Raw genomic sequence first — 26067 nt, forward strand, 5'->3', positions numbered from 1 at the left:
TGCCTGCAGCAGGCAGACACAATACTTCCCAGTGACTTTGGCTGCTTCCTCTGAAGCAGATTTTCAGGCAGTGACAGTGTATATAAGTGCTTCTTCTATTTGATGGCAAAATGTGTCCCCCTGCATGATTTGTGCCCAGGAGGGAAGTGCTGTTGAGCACATTGTCCAGAGTAGCACCTTCCTGAATGGGGGACCCAAACCTGGCTTAGGTATGTAGGGCCAGCTCAGGAATAACATTCTGGTGGGCCAACACTCCTTCCAGAGCAATGACCACAAGGTTTTCCTTCCTTCCTTCCCTGACTTTTTCTTTCTCATGTGTTGGCACCTAGTATTTCCCACCACATCACCATGTTGTCTTCTTAATTTGAAGGTAGGTCTTGACATTTCTGTTCCTCTCTGAAAGCCCTGTGCCTCGCTGAACACTTGATAGAACCCAGCCTACCCCTTGTGTGAGCCATACAGAGTTGTGAGGATGTGCTGTAGAGCTCCACTGAAGTTCTTCCTCTCCTTCCAGCTGCACCTCTTGGTGCACCTCTGGATTTTTTTATTCTCTCTCTTCTGGAAAAATTGTATTTTTACTTCCATTTTGCTATCTTCATTTTTATTCCTAGTCAAAGTCAGTCTCTGTCTCTTCCTTTGTCCTCTGCTCCCCTCCTCACCTTGTAGAAGAGCTACTTGCTCTTCAGCTTGGCTGTGTTCAACACTCCCCCTGGCCAGAGAAGGCTGCAGGAAGAGGAAAAGAGACAGTAAATCCCAAATGAGCCTAGGTCAGTGGCCAGCAAACTGTCAGAGGGATGTAACACCTTTGCACCCATGTACCAGCAGAATTAACAGGAGGCAATCCACAGACAGCTGGGGACAAACATTTGCTGAGGTTGTCAGGCAGAAGAAGTGTCTTCAGTGTTACTCTACAGACATTGGTCAGGCAGCTGGAGAAATGGCAAAGGCACTGCTGTCCTGATGTCCTGGTGCAAAAACTCTTCTTGCATTATTTTTAAGCTAGAGTAACTCTTCTAATTTGCAGACAAGGTTTGTACTGATGTGAGAGGATGCAGTCTGCACCTTTACACCACAAAAGTTTCCTCTGTTTCTCACAGGTGCATTATGAGGGGAGGTGAGGAAGCAGGGCAGAAGGAAGAGGAAAAACAATATCTGGTCTTTTCCCATCCACTTGAAACAAATGGATATTTTTCATGTTGATTTCTGTGAAAGCAGAATTGGACCCATACTCTTTTTTTTTTATTTTTCTGATAGAAATGCTAATAAGGGGGGAAAAAAATAAGTTTCAGATCTTGACCCATTGGATATGACAAGCTGGTGACACCAATTACCCTGGGGACTTCGGAGCTGTCTAAATGATGGGATCACATTTCTGTGTGGCGCCTGTAGACCCAGAGCGTGCTCAGAGGCTGTCTCTCAATCAGCCTCCCTATCTGCTCCATCTCACAGGCTCACATGAAAGGGAAGGAAGGGAGCGTGGGGCTCTGTGACGTTGCCTTGGTCCCGATTAATCCAGCTCGGACTGCTGGCTCTCAGATATCAGGGTGATTGGCACCTCGCAAATGCCAGCAGGAGATGGAGGAATCGATAGCGGGGAGGCAGAGGGAGACAGCAGTTTTACTCAGCCCAAAGTCAAAGAGCTAAGGCAAGTCAAGAGGAGGGAAGCTGAAATATCAGGAGCACGACTGTCATGACTGGTGATGCCACTGCCACCAGCAACTCTTGTGACATCGGTTGAATTGTTTGACCCCCTGATCTTGTTTCCTCATGTACAAATAAACCTGATGATCAGGTTTATTTATTTTCTCTCCTCTCTCAGGGACACGTCTCTCTCTTGTACTGTCTCTCCATGTGCTTTCTCGGAGTGGTATGACAGTAACATAAGTGTAAGGATTGCCTCAATGCTTAATAGTAAGGCCACCAGAAGCATGACACATCAGGCTCTCTGATTCGTCAGGCTGTCCTCCCAGCTATCCCCCAGCAGTCCAAACCTGACTGATGTCCCTCTATAACAATTCCCAAGCAATCCCACGACTGTGGTTTTTCAATAGTTTCTAATGGTCTGTCCCCATGGAGGAGGTTGCTCAGGACCCCATTGCTGCAGTTTCTCGCTGGATTTTCCCCAGAGAAGCATCTTGCACATTACTGCAACAGGATTAGCTCCCAAAAAGCCTTGATGCACCAAGGGGGTCAGTGCAGCAGAATCCCTCATGTGGCTGTTTGATAGATTGGTGGTCAGCCATGGGTTTTTCGACCCAGCAGCAGCACTGAGGAGAGGCAGCAAGGGTCTCAGCCCATTAAAGCTCGACAGATAAACTTTAGTGTTGCTATCAGGACGGATTTGGGCCCCAGCTCCTCCCCAGGTTACCTCCCTTACAGCCCAGCAAATGGTCATGCCACAGCTCTCCCTGCTGCTGCACACTGCCAACCCCTTCAGCCTCAAACAACTTTAACCTTGATAACAGCCATGGTCTCAGCCAAGCAACCAGTCCTGGGGTTCAGCAGCCATCTGGCCTCAGACACAGAGGCAAAAAAATGAGGAAGCAAAGGGAGTTCTCCACTGTGTGTAGTTTTCTATCCCCTCCTCATGTGCCACCTTCAAGCAGCCCAGATAAAGCTTGGCACCAACTCTGTCTGCTGTTTCAGTGGCACAGAAAGCCACATCAGACCTATCTCACCTCTTTTGTATGCAGCTCAAGGCAAGTCAGATTTCATAGCTTCCTAAAGCTCCCAGAGCCCCTACTCTAATTTATTTCAGGGTGGGTTTTTTGATTGTTTTAGTTTTTTCTCTTCAGCAATATCTTCCCATACTCATTTAACTTCCCCTTTTATGGAGCAATTATTTATTTTATTTCACAAGTGTACAGGGCACCAGCCCTTTTCATTGTCAGGTTACTGTGGATCTACATCAGCTGGGTACTGACAGCTGCTTCTGCAGTCTAAGGCCAGGCTGAGGTAGAGATCTGGACTCAGCCTGGAGAGAAGGAGAGTGATGCTGCCTGGCACCACCTTTGATTTGCTGCCAGCCTCGGAAGAACCTGCAGGCACACTCTCCACTTCACAGAGCACAGCACACCTACTCAGGGCGGCCAAGCCCAAAATCACAAGCAGTGACAATCAAAACAGTCTGTGAATGGTGGTAGCACAGTCCTGGCACAAATAAGCTACAGTTCCTGCAGGTCTTTCTTTGGATAAAAGGGGCAAGGAGTGTTTAGTGCCTGTCTCATGTCAGTGATGCCTCACCATGCAGAAAGGAAATGTGCACAGATCAAAAAAGGGTGAGGGAGATGGGAAAATGCAGAAGAGCAAAGCAAGAACAAAGGAAAGAGCCTTGGAAAGTGACAGATACAGTATAAATTATTTAATTTTTAAATTATTTAAGATAAGATCAAAGTCATAAATCAAGTTTGCATAAAAAATGGGGTGGGACTGTTAGCCACAGTCTTCTGGCCAAACTCCAGCCATGGGACTGATTGCATCCTGCAGCAGGGAAGAGGCATAGAGTTAGTGTGTAAAAACAGACAGGCTGGGACAGAGGCAACACAGGCAATGCTAACATTTGTTTTCTGGCCTGGAACAAGTCCTTTCTCAGTAAATCCCAGTTCTCCTCACTCTGAAAAGGTACAAATGGCTGCTGCTCCTGGACTGCAGACAATAACTGCAGCAAAAATTTGGAACATCCAGCACAGCAGAGCTCTCAGACATCACCTGAAGTGGTGCCCTTGGGAAGCTGGGGCAGCAGTTACTACCATGCTGACCACAAAACCCTGGGTGCCCTGTTCTGCCTCCCTGTCCAGCTCCCACGGAGATGAAAGGATATTTCTGCTAAATGATCTGATGTAGTGCTGACAGGAAGAATTGCTTTTTCCAATATTTCTTCAGTTTGGACTGTGAAATTATTCTGGAGAGATACTTAAAAAAAAGAATCAGCTAACCCTATGAAATCAGGGAAAAGCTACTGACTGTAGGTTGCCTTCCAGATATGATAGTTAATATATTTAAATTACCAAAATGGGACAGTATGTTTGGTAAATACTACCTGTCATGCAAATTATTTGCACGGATCTGTTCCATAAGAGGAAGCTAATTTGAAGCCATAATACTTTTTAGTAGGGATAATACCATATTTCTTACCACCGTCACCCAGGTAATAATGAACACTAGAAATAATGAACACTAAGATTTGGGCTCTACATACAAATTTTTTAGGTCTTTTGGGGGGTTTTCCACAGTTCTCGGGAAGTTAGGAACCAAAGCTATTGTGTGTCAGACTTTGGAAAGGCACTAAGAAATTAATCCAGGTGTTGCATATTTGTTTAGGTTGTTTTAATATCCTAATTATATTTAAATTTTCTTTTCAAAGCAGAAATTTCTATTTCCAAGAAAACATAATAAGTATGAAAGACAATTCTGATTTTTCTACCAATTATCTTCTGTTTGTTTCAAGCCTTGGAAAATATTTTTAGATTTAACTCCCAATAGCCAGTTAGGTATAGCAGACATGAATTTGTCAATTACACAGTTTTACCAAATATGAGTAGTATTACTGCTTGATTGATTACTTTACTTACCTTTTTCTATCACAGGGATACCATGAGGATTCATTAGTTAAGTCTGTAGAGATCATTAGAGGTGGGAAGTGTGGAATGATGTTTTTATTATTACTACTATTACTACTACTACCACCACTACTATTATTACTATTACTATTACTACTACTACTACTACTACTATTATTATTATTATTATTATTGTTATTATTATTACTATTCTTATTACTATTATTTTTTTTTTTTTTTTGCTGCTGAATGAAGATTATGAAAAGTCAAACAGAGCATTGTGTGGTTCAGACACAAAGATAGAAAATAGCACTGGAAAAAAAGGAGAAGGTCATCACACTGTTCAGAGTAAGACTGGAGGGCAATGATCACGCTATTTCAGAAAGAGCTCATCAGAAATAATCCCCCTTTCTCCTTTTCCCCTTCTTCAGTTTTACACACATTTCTTTTGGGGGATGGGAAGGCAGGCTGTGCATTGCTTTTCCTATTTCTAGCAAGTTTTTTTGCTCTGAGAAAGTTCCTTCATCCTCCACGCAATTGCTCCTCCTGTAAGAAAAAGACATTATCTCCTGCCCTTGGGCACCACTGCAACTTTCAGTAGGAAAAATATGAGTGAGACAAACCCTTGTGCACGTCTGTATTGATCAGACAACGCTGCCACCCCTTCCCAGGCTTTAGATGGCCTTTCCAGGGCCTCTCCACCTGTTTCCAGCCCTGGGATGGTGACTGCAGCCTCCTATCTCTTGGGGTGCTGCCCAAGGGCAGGAACCAGTCTGGTACCATCTCCTGGTCTCCTCAGAAGATAAATATTTGAGCAATAGAAAAGACAGCAGGAAAGAAGGGACGAATCTTTAAAATGGATGGGGAGAAGCTCTAAATGCTGAGGCAAAGGTCATGCAAAGGAAGTAAGAGAAGCAGAAGGAAGTATGTCCTTTCAGCTGAGGGAGGGAAAAGCTCCTCTCTGTCCCCTTGGAGCAGTCTGAGATAATAAGGCTGCTGCCTTCCTGATTAGTGCTCTGTAGCCCCAGCCCAGGCAGGGAAAATCTGCATTTCAAATGGCATATTTTAAAGTACACAATACCCAGGGGCCCTGCTGCTATTGATTTGCCTCTGGTGGGGTCACTGCCTCACTTTCTACAGCTTTATTAACTGGGACCATACACTGGGTCTCTTTCAAAGTGAAAGGAGAGTGGATGGGACATTTGTCTTCAGGGCGAGCTGGGGAAGGAGTGGGGTGACTTTCATTGGGAATGCCTTGGAGGTTTTAGAAGAAAGACTGGTGACCCTTACAGGACTTGTTCTCCTTCTGTAAATTTCCCTAGAGCCACCCTGGGGGGAGAAGCACGTAGGTCTTATGCAGTCAGCTTCTTTCAAGGTGACTGAATTCCTGTCCTCCCACCCTCATGGTGCCATTGCACTCAGCCAAGCTCTGACCATCAACCTCTGGGCTGGGTAGGAGCCCCCTCTTCTTCCCCCATAACCTTTGCCCCTGAGCACCTCCAGACAGAGTGGTGTGGGCACAAATGGGATCTGTGACCTCAGAAGTTTGGCAGGAAATTTGTCAAGGGTTGAAACATCCAGGCATTCCTCGGCCTTGGTTGAGGCCACCTCTCCAGCCAAGGAAGCAAAGCCATCAGCTGGGGTGCACAGCTGTGTTCAGGTGTGGAATGCTCCACTCCTTCCAGCTCCAGGCAAGCCCACCTTGACCCTATTGACTAGGTCTGAAGGCTGCAGAGAGCCCTGTGTCCTCTGGGTCATGATGTGAAGGGCTCATTTCCACAGGCCAGAGGGGCTCCCAGGTCTCCAAGACATCTCAGAGAGTACGTCCACAGAGCACTGAGTGTAATAGATGTGGGGTGACTGTTCTTTGCTTTTAGCAGAAGCACCTTCTTTGTCCTCTGCTTTTAGCAGAAGCACCTGACCTAGTTTCTCGTGTCACAGGTTAGGACTTCATTTTTACCGCATCAAAGTGAAAAGGGGTAAGAAAGTGCTACAGCCTAGAAAACTATTTATTAAAAATCTACAAAGCTACAAATGTGTGAAAAATCTATTTTAAAAACAAAAACAAATCTTTAGGTATCACCCAGGTAAAAATACCCAGAACAGAAAATGAGATGTGAGTCAGCACACCTAGTGTTGGAGTCAATCCAATGTTAAAGATGGGTGGATGGATTCCCCTTCCTCCTTTACTTCTTTGGCATACCTTCTAAAACTGCCTGCTCAGTACCTCCTCTGAAGAATAAACTCAAATGATGCCCAGGAACAAATATATTCCTTAAAGGAGAATTGACATAGTGTATAATACAAAAGACTGTCTAATTAATCCATCAGTAATTGCAAAGAGCAAAATATCACTAATTAAAATGTAAAAGTACCTTGTCCAGGGTAAAATAAAACAGGGTGATTAACCACTTTGGTGAAAGCCACCACTTTGCCACCAATCTTTATTAAGGTTAAAAAAATAATAATACTCAAATCCAGTAGAACACATTTCACCTGTAGATCTGACAATGTGCAGAGTCAGGTATCCTGTGTTACATTTTGTTGCTGGAGAAATCAAAGCAAGTTTACATAACTTGTGCATAGTTATTCAGCAGGTTGTTGTCAGAGCACCCCTTACTTTGGACTGTTTATGGATAGTGACAGGGAAAGTTTCAGCATTTGAATGAGTGCAGTGATTTCAAGGGTTTGTTTTAGTGTTTATGTGTAAGAACAGTCAATTTAGCTGCTATTTCAATATTAAAGCGAAGAGAGGGGAACAGTCTGTTCCTTGCCATGACTTCTGAGGTCTGTTTAATTCTGAGAAGCATGTCCCATGTCCTTAAGGAACAGCATCAGAGGGTGATTTCCTGATGGGAGAAGAGTGAAATCAGAGACAGCAGTGAAACAGAGTTTCTCCAATTTTGGAGACAGCAAAGACGTGAATCACTTCTAAAACCACAGAAAAACATTTCTCTTTTCCACCATTATCATCAAGTCACAGATTACCAGAGACTGGGGAATGTACAGAGTGAAGTTTTCCAAACTTTCTGCACGTCTTCTTCCCCCCCCACACCTTCTCTAAGGATCCAGAGCTTGTCACTGCTGAGGGTTGGATGCTCAGACATTCCCACCCCGTCTGGTTCTTTGTACAGCACCGGGGGAAGGGACAAGAAGCAGCTTCAACCAAAAACTGTCTTATCCTTCACACCAGGACCATTTTAAAATCTCCCTGCAGCCATCCTGCACACATGAACTGCACCAGCTGTGTGCTGGGCTCTGAGTGTAACATAAGGATTACAAAGCCTTGTTTTAGTGAAAAGAAGCATTCCCAGAATTGATAAACATACACCAGCATTCTGCTCCAAAATTTTTAGCCGCAAATGCCTGAAAATGCAGCCTGGGTTCCTTATTTGTGACTTCTGTAGGTGCCCTGAAGGAAGCAACATTTTGACTTTCTAGAAAAACTTAATTGAGAAGGTCAACCCAGATCAAAACCACGGGGAAGGGGGTTTCTCATTAGACAAATCTAATCTTGCTAAAACAGGGGAGCTCCCTTCTCTTGTACAGCACTTCTGGGGGTCTCTGATAGTGCTGGAAAATGGTGCTACGATCTGGTTAGAAGTTTTGGTTGTGGTTTTGCTCAGTACCCAGCTGAAGCCTCCTAGCAGCACTAGAAAAAGTCTTTTTTTTGTCACTGACAGGTGGAAAAAAACTGAGATTATCCCTAGACAACTAGTCAAAATTTTTGCTTTGGAGAAAGAATGCCCTTTTCCTACAAACACTGGTCTCCCACCAGTAACCTCCAGGCTTTTCCAGAATTCTGACGTAAGCAATGTAGGCCACCAAACCGCTCTGCTCAGGTATATTGTGTTTTGTCTCTACAAAGACTTCTCTCTGCCTTCCTGACCAGACAAGTACCAAGGAGCTGGTGAGCCAAGTCCAGCTCACAGGAGACCTCCACATGGCAGGGTGGGGACCACAAAGACCCCAATTTGCCAAGGTGCCCTTTGCCTCCAGCCCTGCGGCGAGCAGAACGACCGAGCCTGGGATGCTCCCCAAAACATCGGGATGCATCCCACCCTCCCCGGGCGCCCTCCCGGAGCCAGCGCCGCAGGCTGCCCCGCCAGTGACCGCGTGATATTTTTTCCCTGCTCTCTTTGTTCCAGCTGATGCAGCAGCAGGCGGCGATCATGGCCTCGGTGGCACAGGGCGGATACCTGAACCCCATGGCCGCCTTCGCCGCGGCCCAGATGCAGCAGATGGCGGCTCTGAACATGAACGGCCTGGCAGCCGCCCCCATGACTCCAACCTCAGGTACGGGCACGGCGGGCTGGAGGGGGCGGAGGGCAGGGAAACCGGGCCACATCCCACGGGACAGCTGGCAGGAGCTGTCGGCTCTTTCAGACCCTCCTTTGAGGATCAGGCTCTCCTCCCGGGTAACAAGTGAAAGAGTCTCAAGTGGCACCAGGTGAGGTTTGGATTGGATGTTAGAAAAAGATTTTTTCCCAAAGTGGTTGTCAGACATTGGAACAGACTGCCCAGGGCAGTGAGCCACTGTCCATCCCTGGAGTTATTTAAAAGGCATGTATTTAGGGACATGGCTTAGTGGCAGGCTTGGCTCAGCTGGGTTCATGGTTGAACTCAAGGATCTTCGAGGTCTTTGAGAACATTAACTATTCTGTGCTTCTATGACATTTCTCAGTCTGATCCCATACACTACTTCTCTTTAGCTCTAAGAACCCTCCAAATGTCACAAAACATCCCACAGTGACTTGCACTGGTTTATTGGGGCATATATATGTCCAAGGGTTCAGTGTTGGTGCTATCACAGCCCGACTGTCCCACAGACCAGAAAAATAGGGATGTGGTGAGATGCAATATCGTCAACAAAATGAATTTTGCCCTTGGGACACATAAGCATTTCCCCCTGTTGTGAAATTGGAGAGAAGGCACTCAAGGAAGAAATCTGGTGCTGCCTGGAATGAGGGTGTGTAGTGAGGGGGTTTCTGGCTGCAGTAACAGAGACAGGCAGGAGTGAAGGGCTCCCAGGATTTAGCTAGTCTGTAAAAAGCCCATTCTAGAAACTGCAGTATATGGTTCAGCAGGTGGAGAAATAAGCTGAGACAGGAACAGGACTGTCTTTCTTGGGGCTTGAAGAACGTGATTACCATTTGGGCAGGAGCAAGTCAGGGAGTCATCAGCTCTGGTAGTCCTGGACTAACACGTGGCCTAACAGCAGGGGGGTAGGGAAGCAGGAAAAGAGGGGCCAAACCTTGAAAGAAGTGAGGATTTGGGAAGTTTTTCAATACACTGGGGTCAGGTAGGGAGGCTGAGGACTCAAAGGCACTTCTTGAAAGGACCGTTTGTAATTGAATATCACGAGGGAACGGGGAGAGAAGGGAGAGTAAGAAAGGCAGACCTCATTCCACAAGACTTTATGGAGACCCAAGGAAAAGCACTTGACTCAAAAATCTCATACTGCACATTTCAGAATATATGTTTACACAATGATAAATGTATAAACAAAAAGTCGATGGAGCTACTGCAAATCCAAATAAAAAAGTGGCTTAATTATATGTGCACCCTTTAAACCCACTGCTGGCAAGATTATCATATTTGCATTAGCTAGATTTGTTTTGTGTTGGTGGGAGAAGAGAGAACATCAAACAAAGACTGCCTGGAATTCAAATATTGTCAGGATCTGGAAAGCTGAATCCAGGCAGTAGTTTGCAATTGACCCACCACAAAAGAGCACAAGCTCTTTTGAATTTATATAAGCATATTCTTGAAAAGAGTGTGCTCTGTGTCAGGGGCATGAGAGCACATGTGCAACAGCCAAGTTTTGTGCCCACCAGGATCTCCAGCACACAAAAAAAAACCATCCCAGCTCTTTTTTGGTGTAATTGTTTTCTCTTCTGCTATGGCCAGTGCCTTTCAGAGTCATGGAATTTTTTTAGGTTGTAAAGGATCTTTAAGATCATCAAAGCTAACCATTAACCCAGCACTGTCAAGCCCACCACTAAACCCCATCCTTAAACATCACATCACTTTGTCTTTAAAATACAACCAGGGGTGGCGACTCCACCATTTCCCTGGGCAGCCTATTCCAGTGTTTGACAGGGTGAGGGGACTGTTAAACTCTCACTGTCAGAACAGAGGAGAGGAAACTCATGTTTTTTACATGCTTTCTGGATTACCCATGACTGGTCATTATTGAAAATAAGATGCTGGTTTAGATGATCCCCTGATGTCTTTCACAGTGGCCGATTTTGCACTCTCCTAATGACATATTTTCAATCACAGAGCCTATTCACTTTGGCATTATTTCAGATTTACCTTGAATGAGTAGCTTCCTTCATGAAAAACCTCTGGGGTCGGTTGTGGAAATGTCCATTGACAATTATTCCTTAGGAGAAATGTTTAGACTTTGAAATTACTCCTTGTATTACTACAACACTCACAAAGCATGTGATAAGATGCATAGAAAATGTTTCACATAATGTCTGAGCAAGCAAGCCTACAACACTAGCAGCAATTTCTGAGTAGCCAGGAGATATCTGAAGCCTAACATTAATTCTCCTGCTGGCTTTTGTTAGCATTCAGAAAGCCAAATGGAAAATGATCATTCTGCTTCATAGCAGGATTTCTAGTCATTGAAGTATATCTTTTTTTCTGCCTTGGAAGGAAAATGAAATATTTCAAAGTTTTCAGAAAAAGAAAAAAAAAAAACAGGCACTAGAAAAAGTGTTTGGAACATTGAAAAAAATAGAAAGGAAGTGTTTTGATCTTCCTGAAGTAAAAGAAAAATTGTGCTAAGAAAAAAGGTTCTGGTAACCCAGAAGTCCTAGAGGCTTTGGAGGTATTGGCTCAGCACAGTGCCTCTGTGCTGGTATCTTCAGCCCTCCTAAAACAGCTGGTTTCCTCTTTATCCCACCTCTAGGAGAGTGGATTCCTGGGAATATGACCATAAGTTCATTCATTTCCAAGGGACCTAGGGGCTCAGAGGTTTGGATCCAGGCAAATCTAATAGATGAGAGACAGTATCCATCTCACCTGGCTTTAACCATGCAAAACTTAGACATCTCATTGGAGCTGCAGTCAGTGGAGTGCAATAAGCACTCCCTATGGGTAATTCAGACCCAGAAAACTGTAATGCTGTTTGCTGTCATTTTAACAGTCTTCCATCAAGGGTCAGGTTTATCTCAGGTTTTGCCTTTCTCCCATCACTGCAGCAATCTGGGTGAAAAGTGGGTCTGGCAGTGGGTCTGCCACTCTCTTACCTGCAGAGAGGGGCTTGAAATGAAATATTATTTAGGCTTCCTTCCTTCTTCCTCTTCTCCCTGACTCCCTCCCTCTCTCTCTCTCTCCTTGTTGTAAATCTGCACCTGGTGTGGCTACAGCAAGAGATCTCAAATGAGGGATGAAATCCACAACTGGCATGCACCACCACCATTTGTTTTCCATGGTGGCATTATGCCAGTTTTACTCCAGCTACAGATCTGACCTCTCCAGGGGGGCCCTTTATAAGAAGAAAATTGAAGAATTCCAATAAAAATGCCTAAACTTCCTTAGACATGCACAAAATAGCAAGCACAAATCCCTTGCTGCAATTTTAGAAAAAAAAAATTATTTACATTTTCTATGCAAATAAAGGAGAGATCCAGAAAGGCAACTGAAATTTTAAGTAGCCTTTGTGATTTGGAAGCTGATGGCATATGCTAAGAGCATTGCCTTTGGACTTCAGTTGCCACTGCTGGCTCCCTGTACCTCCACAGAGGACATTTTTAAAGGCCAACACCATTTAAATAAGAAAAGGGAAAGCAGCAGCTTGTCTGCTTAGGGTATAAGAAATGAGCTGAAGTACTGCCTTTTTTTTTTTTTGGGCTACTCAAATCTGAACATATTAAAATATCTCATGCATCTCTAGCAGCTTTCTTAAAGCACCAACACAGATTTAAGCAGTGGTTAAAGGGTGTTACTGGAGTAACCCATCATGGAATGCTGCAATGGCGAAGAAAATATCTGCAATTGGTTTAAAAGAGGGGTTACTGCAAAAATTGTGCTTTCAATCAGTGGTATACCCTGACACAGAAAGATATTGTTGAAGATAAGGTAGCTTAGCTTCCCATGCACACCTAGCAAGAGAAAAATATGAATTCAGGCTCATTGAAAACTCATTTTTGGTCCCTGAAATCATCCTGAACATGTTGCAAGAAGAACAGGCTGTCCAGCCATTTTACACATACATAGGAGTACGACAGTGAGGTAGCAGACAGATTTAATTCTCTCCCCAGAAATTCAAGAATTCCCTACCAGTGGGTGACAAGATCCCACTCAGAACATAAAGACAAATTTGTTCTTCTGAAATAGCAGCATCACAGTCCCCCACAGGATGCATCTGGGAAGAAGGAAAGAAAAGATTCCATGAAAGGAACAAATTTGGCCCAAATTTTGCCCCAGTTCATTGAGAGATATCTGTTAAAACAGTATGAAGTCAAGCTTGGACGAAATAGCAACATTAAAAAATATATCACTGGCTACCTTTCGGCTACAAATAAACTTGACAAGTCTTTTAAGGATCCCTAGTGCTGAGAAAGTTCAGAATGAGTTTGCATATGAAAGGTGTATTCATGAGAGAGTGCAGACAGAGCAGTCCTGGAAATCAGTACACCCACAGAGATCCAAAGAGGATCTGATAGGAACTGCTGTAGGAAGCTGGGGCTGAGAGTTTTTGGTGGTTTTTCAAGCTTGTCTTGAGTGCTTTCTGAACAGGGGAGCAACTGCAAGCAGTCCATTTATTTGCTCAACAGCTCGGGAGTTTTTTCATTTCTCGGGTGGTTTTTTTTGCGGGCGGTGGTCGCAGCTGTTGTGTCAGCAGTTTTCTCCACAACGTTGTTGTTTCCAGTACTCACCAGGTCTGCCCTTGTGTCCTCCTCATTTTCAGGTGGAAGCACGCCTCCTGGCATAACTGCACCAGCTGTGCCTAGCATCCCATCTCCAATTGGGGTGAATGGTTTCACTGGCCTCCCGCCGCAGGCTAATGGGCAGCCAGCTGCCGAAGCCGTGTTTGCTAATGGCATTCACCCTTATCCAGGTAAGCCAGACTAATCCTGTGCCCACAGCCTGTTGCCTCACTCCTGGGGATGCTGTCCACACCCACAGGCTTTGCCCAGCAATAGCCTGTGACGCAGGTTCAGAAGGGTTACACCCCGCACCACCAGGGCTCATTACGGCATTGGTGTATTGTGTCTTATGCAGCTACAGTGTTAAACGGTTCAATCTGGATGATAAACATCAAGGGCATGTTGGAGGTGGAAAAACTGTGTACTGAATATTTGAGTGCTCATCTGCTGGATAGCATGTCTGGTGAATACAGTCAGGACAACCAGCATGTTTTGCTTCAGCTGAAAATTGACCTGACTGCCGAGCAGTTCATGCTGGCAGATCCCCTTGCAGTACTCCCAAGGGTCTTGCTTCTGGTTAGCCTTGAAGGAGCTGTGCTAAGCCTGTTTGCACCCAGCAATGGTATCTCCTGCTGGAATTCCCCTGCAGCCAGATGGCTCTGGGAGGATGATCCAAAAGGTCCACGTGCCCTCTGACCCAAGAGGCTTCCTGTGTGCAGGGAGCAGGTGTTGACCTCCGAAATGCCCTGGGCACACAAATCCTGCTGCCTCACCAGGCCTGGGGAGTGAAGCTGCATTAATACAGCCTCTGAATGGGCACAGGGTCACCTTTGGTGGCACACTGCAGGAGAACTGCTGCTGGGATTCACACTGTGCCTAGCTCAAAGATGCCAGCACTACAGAAGTGATTTCACAAGCACTGGCAGTCAGAGATGGATGAGGGAGGTTAAGGATCCATACCTGCCCCTATACCTGCATTTACAAATATACATACAGTCTAAATCTGTAATTACCAATTACCAATCCTTAATGTGCCCCTACATTTGTTCAGCATCCTCAAGACTTGAGATAGCTCTCTCCTCCAATACACTTCCTCTAGAAAGTCATTTTATACTATCCCTGTACACATACTAATGGTAACAATCATAGCGAAAAAAAATCTAAGTAAATGTTACTAATTGATCCTAATCACCAGCTGGCAAAGGAGTATTTTACACTGGGGAACTGATAGATTGATCTACTCTGTTAGGAAATCAAATACTGAGTTCAATGTTCCAGCCAAAAAGCCCCAAAAAAAATCTAACAAAAAATATTTCTTTCAATCTTAGCCAGTTCTGAGAACTCAGAAAATTTACCATCATAGGGGAATTTATGAGCTACAAGGAAAAATACCACATAGTATAGGAATACCAAAGCCTTACCTAGGTATTGACAAATAATTATCCTCCTCCCAACCAACACTTTGCAAACATGGACTTTGAGTTCAATTCTAAGCAGAATTAAAATCAAGGGACTTACTGTACTCAAAATTAGGCATGTATATATGTGTTGTAGCAGTGTAAGGACAGGGGGGATTTAGGAATCATCAGAAGTCTGCAGAGAGCCCTTAGTTCAGTGAGTTCAACCACAACACTGAGAAAGCATTCTGTCTTTAAGGTTATATAAACATGGCCATCTGTTCTTCTGTCCATTTATTTCAGTTTGCCTGTTTGCCAGTCAATCATTTCTCTGTTTATTCATCCACCTCTATGTATGTCTGTCCTTTTTTCTGGTTTATTTAGATCCTTTTGGCCAATTTCAATGATCCATTACTGTGGGTACAGAGAAAATATGTTCTTTCTAGGTGAATCTTAATGGCTTGAGCTTTTCCTACTATCCCTAACTATCCCCATAATTAAAGAATACCTCAGTTAGGTATTTCATCCATGGTTATATAAAAGCCAATGGCCTTAATCTGATTCTCTCTGAGTTTCTGAGACTTGCTCAGGCAGCAATTCCCAGTAAGTCCCTGCACAAACACCAAGAGGCTGACACACAGAAAGGTGACAATCATCCTGCCCCTCTTTGCTGCAGGCAGAGAGACTCCTTTCTGCCAGTAGACCTGACATCCAAACAGTCTGAGCTGTGTAAAGTTTGGATTTATCTCAGGGTAACTTCAGCAATATATTTGTCTTTCTCATTGCTCAGCTTCCCCATAATGTGGTGACACATTAAGTTATACCAGAGGTGTAAAGGAAACAGTGCCAGGTCAAGCACCCTCCTCTCATTATGCTTTTGTCTGTCCCTGAAATGCTGAAAGCAACTCGCATATCTTACATCATGTGTTTGCTCCACCTAATTGTGTTCCTTCTCATGAGCATTTATGCACTCTCCAAACCTCTCCTCCTTGCCACAGGCTTTATTCAGTCCTGGAGCTTAGCAGCATGAAAAATAAAAGGATTAGACATTTATATGGGTAATGAGAACATCCACAGCCATATTAGACAGGATAAAAATGTAGATAGGACACAAAACTTCATGTTTTATGATATAAGTCAGCCACTAATTGCTTGGGGTTATAATGAAATTTTCATCACTGGGCAGCTTGTTCCATCATTATGGGATTTTTTTCACTCTCCTCTATTGCATCTCTTACTGCCCTGTGGTTCTGTATGGCTCTGTCTCTAAATGCAAGGGTAGAAATAAAATATTACAGCTGAGCAGGCAATTGCACTAACACTATAGAGAAGGGAAGATCAGGACAGTCCCCATCCAAAGCCAGCATCTTCCAAACAGCTTTCTTTTATGGTGTATCTCTCATTCTGAAAGTGGCTAAGACTGCTGCTGTATTATGTACATAATCATAGTCTTGCTATGATTATGACTTGCCATATATTGCTTAAATCCTGAATATTGCTTTCTGATACTCATTCATATTCCACAAAAAAAACTCAAATGTGGGTTCACACCATTACAGCCTGTAGCAGAATATTCTTTGTTGCATGAAAATAGCAAAACAGGACAATGAGCATCTCTAGAGGCATGACATCCATATCACTCAGACCCTAATAAATTCCATTAATTGTGCCCTTTGTCTACATGTTCACCTTTCTGACCAGCCATATTCTTTTTGATGCTGCATCCAAAGGACTCCAGAATACCACAGTCTTTATAAAAACAAGTCCATATAACATAATTGTATTTAGTCTATAATTCCACTCTTTTTTTTCCTCTGCCTTCCTTGTGCTCTTTTTCCTTTGACTGGAGAAGGGATGTGCATGGTGTCATTTCAGTCAGATTACCAAACCATCCATGCCTTTGTGGCAAATGGATGAACACTTTGAACATCCCTACTCGCCAGGGCTTTGATCACAGCCCCTGTCCCCGCAGGAATTAGCTTTCTCTGTTAATCTGGTCAGGCTATGGATCCATGCAGTGGCACTAGAAAACCATTCCTAGCAGTCATAACCTTTGCAAGCCAGGGTCTCACCTTCTCCAAGATCAGACAGTACATAATGCCTCAGTGCACTTTTTGCCACAGAGTGAATAACAAGGCAATAAGTATTCCCCCTTCCACCAGTCTGAGCCCCTTTGGAGATTTGACCTTTTTGTGTATTAATTCCTGCCCTTTAATCTTTCAGTTTGCAGAGCTATTGAACGTGGCAATGTGTCACAATATATAGTGGGGACAAAGAGCATAATCTGCTGTGCCATGATCTTGTGAGTCACTTTGCAGCAGCACAAGAGCGCTTGCCATTTCCACATTAGTCACAGTAGCAGGGATTGCACTCTTCTGCCAAAGCTTCTTAGCCACCCAGAGCCTCTCTTGCAGCCATGTGTGATGTACAGTAACAGTAGACACCATCTGCACTGGCTTCTGCTGTGTCTCACATCATCAGAATTCTGCTCTCTGCTAACTGGTCCTGCCCTGCCGAATTGCATTGTGAGGGACTGGACTAAATTCTCACTCCAAAGATAAAGCCTCTTTGGTAAGAGAAGGGGGGCACAGAGATGAGAAAATCAGTACACCAAAGGGTAGCGAGCAAGAGAAGGTACTGACTGTCAAAGAATCAGTAAAATGAGAGAACTGGGAGAAGATACAAAGATCTCCCGGAAAATTGAAGACTGCTCCATAATCTTCTGTCCAGTGATGTGCCCAGAAAGAAGTGGAAATACACCACATAGCATCTCACACCCCCTTACTGCTCCTGGGCCAAAGGATGTCCACCTTGTCCAGAGCCAGGGATGGCCCAGCAGTTTAGCAGCTTTGTGGAGCCTAAGATGGGGGATGCTTTAATGAGTGTTGAGTTCTTCAGCTTCCTCACAAGGTGGAGCAGAGGGGCAGGCACTGTTCTCTTCTCTGGTGACCAGTAAGAGAACCTGAGGGAATGGTCTGAATTTGTGTCAGAGGAGATTAAATTTGGATATCAGCAAAAGGTTTTTCGTGCAGAGGATAGTTGGGCACTGGCACAGGCTCCCTAAGAATATAGTCCTAGCACCAAGCCTGACAAGGTCAAGAAGTATTTGGACAATGCCCTCAGGCACATGGTTTGACTCTTGGGGATCCCCTGTGCAGGGTTTTGATGATCCTTATGGATCCCTTCCTAATCAGGACATTCTATGATTCTGATTAAGTGAATTTGGTCTGGATTTAGGTTGCTGAGGAAAAAAAAAGCCAAGTCCTCCCAGTTCTTTGTAATCCATTAAAAGTGTGTCACCTCATTTGTTATTTTCAGGCACACAGTGGTTCTGTTCTTGACTTCTCACCACTTCCAGGTCTGGCTCTATCTTTCCACTCTGCAGACCCAGCACAAGTTTCTCCATCACCACTCCCCTTTAGCATGCAGTACATCTGGGCTAGCAAGACAGCAATCTCCACTTCATAGCCTTTTCAAGGTCCAGCCCTCTCTGGTCAGGACTAGCTGTCAGTACAAACGGGCAGCCAAGCTTTTGTGCCCACCCTTTTCCAAGTCGCCGCTGAGACAGGCAGAAAAGGTGTGCCTCACAGGGGAATTCCTGCTCTGTAGCAACTCATGACTTTGTAACTGAACCAAGAGCATCGATTCATTTTCCTTGGTTCAACAAAGAGGTATCAGGAACCAATTTCACCCACTGCCAGCAGAGACAGCATTCAGACTCCATCTGCATTTATTATCATTACCCAAGTTCACTTTGCAGCTTGTCATTGAGCAGTGCTGCTGACGGACAGGCTGCTGCTCCAGACCAGTGAGTCCAGTGCCAGTCCTGACCATGGCAGGCACCATCCAGAGGCTCTGGGCAGGAGCAGGGCTTCACTGGTGTGGGGAGAAGAAAGGACTGGCTTCCCACACCCCAAGGTCTGCCCTGATATTTCAGTCCTGAAAGGTGTTAGACAAGAAGAGATTAGAGAGGAGGTGAATCGGGAGAAGAAAAAAAGAGTGACCTGCCTGCACCTTTAGAAGGTCCAGGATGAAAACCAAACCCCACATTTGGTCCAGACATCCACTATGGCCTAGAAAGATGCCTGGCTCAGCTGCCCTGAGGCAAAGTTCCTCACTACAGGAAATCTCTGGCTCTGTATTGCTTGTCCGCCCTAAATCTCCAGGTGAGAGCTTTCCTGTTCATATTTTGTATCAGCAGTTCCAAAACTGCAACAGTGAGCACCTGAGACATCATTATGACTAGGAAGCATTTATTTGACCCATTTGTAACAATCTGCCATGTGCCATAAACCACGCTTTACTGATAAAATAAACAAGTGAAGGAATGCACTCATTAAAAATATAATAACAAGTTGCCATCTTCAATTGTAGTCTAAACCACTTTAATGATGCCATGTACTTCCAATGACCGTGCTGCAGCTGTAATGAATGAGGTTGTTTAAGGCAGTTGTGTGAGCCTTTCCAGAGCAAAAGTGTTTTCTCCTCTGATCTGGAAGAAGGCGCAAACACAAATCAGACTCCATGCTGATGTCTTCAGTAGCATCTATGTGAGTTAAGACCTTGAGCTTTATTTTTAAAACTGACCTAAACTAAGGCTCAAAATATGGACTTTAGAGTGCCTTAAGAGCTTTTTAAACCTGACCCTGACTTATGTGATTATGGCCTTTGGCAAAGAGAGGGAAGTCTGGTCCTGACTTTGCTGTTGAGTGTTTGTCACCTTGACTAGCCACGTCCACCTGTCTGCCTTTTTGAGTCATCTGTGTCTTCTCTGCTTTGTTATCTGGAAGCTCTTCATTGCCAGACATGTCTCCTATCATGTTTTCTCTCAGCATCTGTCTCAGAATGAATCTAATTAGGGCTGGGGCTTGGATGTGGGACTATTAAGAAAATAATAAAGATTATCCTGGTTTCCATGATTGAACTATATGGATTTTATAGAAGGTCCATGTGTTGTCCCAAACAAGCACATACAAATAGCTGGGGATGCCACCAAAAGGACTTTTTCATAGTAAAAGGGTGAAGCAGACGGTACAAAACCCCTGGATTTCTGTGCTCTTTTGATGCGCAGGGGAAGAGACAGAGGGACAGCATGTCTTTAACTGAGTGGTGTCCACCCCTAAATGGCAAAACGAGACTATAAAACACAGGATCAGCCTCTGTTTTCTGCCAGATCAGCACATTCTTTCTGTTATTGCAGTTATTGTTGTGTCTGAATACCTAATTAATTACAACAGTAAGCGCTGGCTTCTTTAATCACAGCATCAGCTGTCCTAATCAATCTTAATAATATGGAATCTGTACTATGGCACCCATGAATTTTAATCTACATAAATTTCTTAAGACCTCTCGCAAGCTTGTTGTACGAAATGATATAATTATGGATATAGATTAGGGCTGTAGAGAGTGATTTAAATTGGATTTAAGGAGAAGGTGAATAGAGCCCTCCCACTCAGTTATTTATTTATTTTAATCCTGGCCTTCACATAGATTTTTTTTTTCCTGTCATTATGTTATTACCCCCCCACACTGACTGAACAGCACTGCCTCTCTTTGATAGCCCTCTTCCCCATCCACCTTCCCAAAGGGGATCGTGGCCAAGCTGCAGCTCCTGAGAGAGGTGTACAACACCTCCAGGACAGTGAGTGGAATGAACAGGTGGGGCAGAGCACAAAGCTGAGGACCAAGCTCATTACATGCTGTTTCAGACCTATATAAGGAGCATCTGTGCAAAACAGAGTGAAATAGATGGAACTGAGCATGTCAGTCATGGAGTGCACAAATAATCGGAAGCAAGGAGTGGAGAGACTATCACATAGGAGTAAGATCAAACCTTCCACCTAAGTGAAATCACAAAGCATCTTAGGAGCCAAAAATGCTCTTGTCTTTCAGAAGCACTGGACTCCTCTGGTTTCAGAGAGCAGACCACTTTGGCTTTCTCCTACCCGAGCTGGGACAAGGAGGCTGTCCCACAGTCCACTGGGGGCATTTGTAAGCCTCTTTTGCTGGCTCAGGCTGTAACTATCATCCTTTTTCCTCACCAGCCTGCTCACTTCTATGCAGATCCTACTGATTTACACCCCTGAATACCACAGAAGACTCCAGCCCTCTGTCCCATATAACCAATTTCACTTGGGGCACCCATATAGCAGCTTGTCTTGGACAGACACTGGAGTCAGGCTACTGACACCTCAGAAAGGATTCTTTATAGAATATCACTTCAACCAATTTTATTTATTTTTAACAACGTGCTTCATTCTGCCACCGCCATCCATTCATTCTCTGACAAAAGCTAAATGTCAGGCCCAACACTAACTAAAAGCCCCTTTAAAAAGTTGGATTTCAATCTAGAGATATATCAGGAGTAAGAAAGTTTCCTGGTGTTAATTTTAAAGCACTTGTATTTCATGCTGACTTGGGAAATCATCCTCAGGTTTTGGCATCAGGCAGAGGATTTGGAAAGTGACATTAACGGATCTACTTTCTTTGAAGGACTTGGGAGTTATTTCTTGACTTCTGCCTAATGAATAAGTGCTGCCTTCGTTAAATTTATATTTATGGCCATATAGTAGGTCATTGGCTTGTTTTATGTCTCCAGGTTTATGGAAGGTTATCTGCCATGGTCACCTTGTGGCATCTTGGCCAGGACTGTCTTGCAAAGAGACAATTGTATCTGAGCAGGATTTTTCCCGTGGAGACATGGAAATGATCAAATTAATGTAAAGGAGATGTCCAGGGATAAGGCTCTTGCCCTGAGCTGCCAAATGAAGTTACTATTAGCATCTGTTTTCACAGTACACCTTTAGTTTGCCCTGGCAAGGCCAGAGCCTCAGCTCCTGGAAAGCAGCAAGGCCAGAGGGACTTCAGTGGGGCTGATGTGATTGATAGTTCTCCTCTGGCCTCTCAGGAGCCTCTCTGCTTTTTTTTTCCCTCCACCAGCTGATCCTCAGCATTTACATTACAACACCTTTAATCTCAGAAACGTCTGTGTGTTGGACATGACACCTCCATGGGTCTGGCCACAAGGAAATCTGTTTCAGATGTTCTCCCTAGGCACATTTGCACAGAGTCAGCACATTCAAGGTCTTTGGATAATGATACAACTTAGAGACATACTGGTGCTGGTCCAAAAGCTGCTGTAAGGTGCTCTGTGATATCTATGTCTCCATCGATATCTCTTATCAGCCCTTATACACCTACTTACCTTGTGTGCCACTGCAGGCTTGCACCCTGGCACAGACAGCACACAGAGCAGCTGAGGTGTTTTCCCAGCCCTGTATGTCTGTGTTCAACTAATATTTTCAGTATCAAACAAGACTGGTAAGCTGGATGGGGAGAAAGGGTGACTGAGGCAGATTAACTCTCCCATTAATGATCTATGTGAAGGCCACCCCTTGAAGTTATCTGTACATCATGGAGGAGCAAAGCAACCCCACCTGGTGGTCTCCTTGTGCTGAGATACAGAAAATATTCACCACTTCCAATCACTTTGAATTTTATCAAGTGGTGGGCTACAGCCATACCTAACCCCTGTGGTAGGTCAAATCTGAATTTTGAATGCCTCATATAACTGAGCCCTTGATGAACTCCTCACACACAGGTCATTAATACGTAAGAGGGCTGTCACTTTACAGAACCCAGCATGGCCACAACTCCCTCAAATGCATAATCTGTGTCTTGAGATGCCTGAATTAATACCAGCTGTTGGCTTCACCCATGCTACAGCTGGGAGCACAGGCAGTTATGCCCTTTGATAGGTCTGATCCATCTGGCAGGGTGAGCAGCAGCATGAAGATGTGCTCATGGCTGCCCAACGTGCCTTGGCTTCCTGCAAGGGTGTCCAGCCAGCCCTGGAGTCTGTGTCCCTGCCTCTTCCCAGGCCAGCATGGACATGTCCACTGTGCTGAAGTCACATCTTCATTGGATGAGTAAACAGTCATCAAGCTAAGGAAGGCGAGTCCTTCAGTGAGAGAAGTCATCACTTTTAAGAGGTGCCAAGTTAAATTCCTGCTGGTTGTGACTCACCACAACCTCGGCTTGTCCCAAATGGCCAAGGCAGGACATGAGACTACAAAACAGCCATAAACAAGGAGCTGTTTCCCCCCAAGAGGCGCTTTCAACTCTCTGCTTTCAAGAGCATCCAGGGATGGTCGGGTCAGTTAGGGCCCTGTGTGTTAGAACAGATACTTAGATATTTTTTTCCCACGTAGAAGGGATTCCCAGGTTGGAGCAAAGCTAACTGTAACCTTCCCACTGGCTTGCAGGTGCTGTGAGCCAAGAGGAAACCCCATGCATGACCTGGGTCACAAGGCAGCCTCGTGAGAAATACTCAGTTAGATATTACCCTTGGTGGCAAGTCATAAATACTTGGGAAAATGATGAACTGTGAAGGCTTTAGTGTGTAAGGCAGAAAGGCTGCATTTCATGGCCTGTTATCTCAAACATTTTTAATAAATTATTTACCCAGCTCTAATAACCTTAAAGGTGGGGGATTCTCATCATATATTTCCTAAGCAGTATACCTTAGTTCTGATGGTCAAAGTAAGGTTCCAAAGGCAGCTGAAATATCCACAGGTGGAATAAGCAGAGCAGCTCTGCAGAGAGAGAGATGGTCGTGTCCAGGACATAGACTCAGCTATAGCTAGGAGGTCAGGAAGCTCCCACATGTGCCCAGATAAGGCAAGGAAAAAAGGAAAGGACCACAGGACAGGTCCTGTTCAGTGAGTTCTCTTGGGTCAGTGAAGTGCCAGCCATTGCTAATTATCAGCAGGTCATGGGGCAGAACAATCATGTCCAAATCAGCCTCACCTGGGGAGGAAGGAAATACTGTAAATGCATTTCCTGAGCAGCAGGGACAATTTCTTCTCCTGTGCAATGAAAGAAGCAGAGTTGCCTTTGGGGCAGAGATGGCAGATCCTCTCCTTCACTGCAGCCTGTAAAACCATAGTTAAAAAAGATTTGCTTCTCTCACCAAAGGTTCCCTCACTTCTCTCAGGAGGTATCTTCAACCTGACAGGACTTGAAGGGTCTAAGTTATTATGATCCATTCTCCTAAAGGGGTGAGGAAACTGATGTATTACTCAACTTTTCATAGCTGTTCAGTTTTCTTGTGGAGCAATATGATCAATATTCTGGTTTTTGAGGAAAAGAGTTTTAAGCAGATGTTAAAAGGAATAGACTTTATTTGGTTTCTTCTTCAAGAAGAAAGTAATAAGTTAAAAAAAAAAACAAAAAACCATATTTTCCAAACATTACCTCCATCATTTTCCTGGACCAACTACTCTTTAAAAATGTAGTGTAGAATCTCTAAGTCTGCCTGCCACTGACCTCCCACAGGTTTTAATGTATTCTCCTCACACTGTTTTGTAAAAAATGAAAATCCTTACAGTAAGACAGTGCTTTCCCATTTCACATACACATATATATTGAGGGGCTTGCCAAAAGTCAGCTGGGAAACCATTCCAAGCTAAGACTGCAATCCCACTTATTTCTTCCTATGACTACCCCAAAGTCCACATGATCCAGTCATATCCATAATGAACAGGAGCTTCCAAGCCTTAGCCAGCTAATTGGGTTTGCCACCTCAAATTTGGTCGTTTCACCATTCCTCCTTGTATTTTGGGAGAAAAGTGTAAGACCTTGCAAGTTTCCATCATGACCAATGGTGATCTTTAAAGTTAAGTTTCAAGCTGGTATTTCTATTTGTAAGAAAACACTTTATCCGTGTTCCTTGGGTATGTAATACTCACGTATGACAACCTCCCCCACACTTTGCCATACAGTCAGTGTCTTTCCTTGGATAGGTGTATGGCACCAGATTTCCTTCCAAGAGGCCCCCACCTTTGCATCCTCCAAGCCTTGCCTCCAGCCACACCTCTGTGCGGGTAAGAAGGAAAAAAGGTGGGATGGATGTGGGAAAGTGGCAGTTCCCTAAGGGATCATCCTACAAGGAATAGATTGGAGGGACTGCATAAATGTAGAACTGTGCAGTCCCAATAAATACAAATTAAACTCATTAGAAGAAGTGAAATATTAGGGCCAAGGTGACATTTGGACTGGAGGTTTAGCCAAGCTTTGCTTTAAATTTTTTATTGATGCAGATAAAGAAAGAGCTTATCCAACACGTTTCTCTCTTTTTTTTTTCTCCCTATCAACCAAAGGAGAAAAAGAAAAAAAATTCTTAACTAGCTTTGGTTGTATTTGAGCAAGACTTCAAAGTTTCACAAAAATAAACAGTTTTAGTGGGGAGGAATGCACACTTGTAAAGAGAGAAAATACACTTTGAAGCCAGCAAGAGACTGCATGCCTTATGCAGAGATTCACAGCATCCTCCCTGGAGCAGACAAGTGGTGTCCCCCTCCCCTCCATGCAGCTTCTTCTCTCTCACTGGGGGCTGCCTGGCAGCAACACAGTCCTTCGAAGGGATGTGGGGATGACAGGAGCCATTGCTTTGTTCTCTTCTCCTTCCTCCTGCTATGCCCCTGTTGTTTTCTGCTCTGATTGAAAGTTTCATGTGACTGTAGCTGTCACTGAGATCTGAGTTTGCACAGCACCTAGCACAGTGTTAGTCCTGGCTTAAGATGAGGGTTCTTTGGGGTTGATTAGTGCCAAAAATCTGCATGATCAGTGCAGAGTCATAATTTAAGCTTGGGAAATGAGGAGAGAGGTTTATTTGTCCTCTGCTCCAACATCTCAAAGGGGGATGGCTGGGGGACAGAACCCTCTTAGCCATCCCGGGGGGTTCTCTGCATTCCTGTCCATAGCGCGAATAAGCTGCTCCTCTTGAACCCTCAGCCCCTGGGTCTGTCTGTTTCATAACACATGTTGTTGATAAAAGATAAGGGGAGAGTGCCTATCATGTTTTAACCCCTTAATTCCTTGTCTCTCTTGTGTCTCCACAGCACAGAGCCCCACTGCAGCAGACCCCTTGCAGCAAGCCTACGCTGGAGTGCAGCAGTACGCAGGTCGTTAGTATTAACACTTTCTCCCAATAAACCTTTCTCTTCTCTAAAGCCATTACCCTCTGAACACACCTCAGGGGGCTGAGGGAAGGGAGGTTTTTGCGGATACAAGGACAAGCTGGGGGCCACAGACTCCCAGATTCAATTTGCACAAACATCAAGACATCCAGGGTGTTGTCTCCCAAAGGAGGCAACCTCCAACTTTTCCCATGGAAAGGCTCCCACTGACCTGCACCGTAGAACTGAGTCTGGTCTGCCTTAGCAC

The 26067-nt window shown here is 44.5% G+C and overlaps 1 protein-coding gene across 20 annotated transcripts in view; it reads left to right on the forward strand.

The window, feature by feature from the left end:
• The window catches only part of CELF4 (CUGBP Elav-like family member 4), a gene marked incomplete at both ends in the record, with an annotated part of 671538 nt that overhangs the window by 616235 nt on the left and 29236 nt on the right, over positions 1–26067 (forward strand). For 8 of the 20 annotated variants that reach the window (XM_084225690.1, XM_084225680.1, XM_084225676.1 and 5 more), the window contains 3 exons: positions 8708–8855; positions 13486–13635; positions 25743–25808. In XM_084225690.1, the coding sequence (XP_084081816.1) occupies positions 8708–8855; positions 13486–13635; positions 25743–25808 (364 nt within the window). The remainder of the gene's footprint in view (positions 1–8707; positions 8856–13485; positions 13636–25742; positions 25809–26067) is intronic. The other 12 variants (XM_084225691.1, XM_084225681.1, XM_084225677.1 and 9 more) reach the window with 2 other exon arrangements.

This window comes from Fringilla coelebs (assembly GCF_963513975.1).
Source record: "Fringilla coelebs genome assembly, chromosome: Z".
NCBI classification, from domain to species: domain Eukaryota; kingdom Metazoa; phylum Chordata; class Aves; order Passeriformes; family Fringillidae; genus Fringilla; species Fringilla coelebs.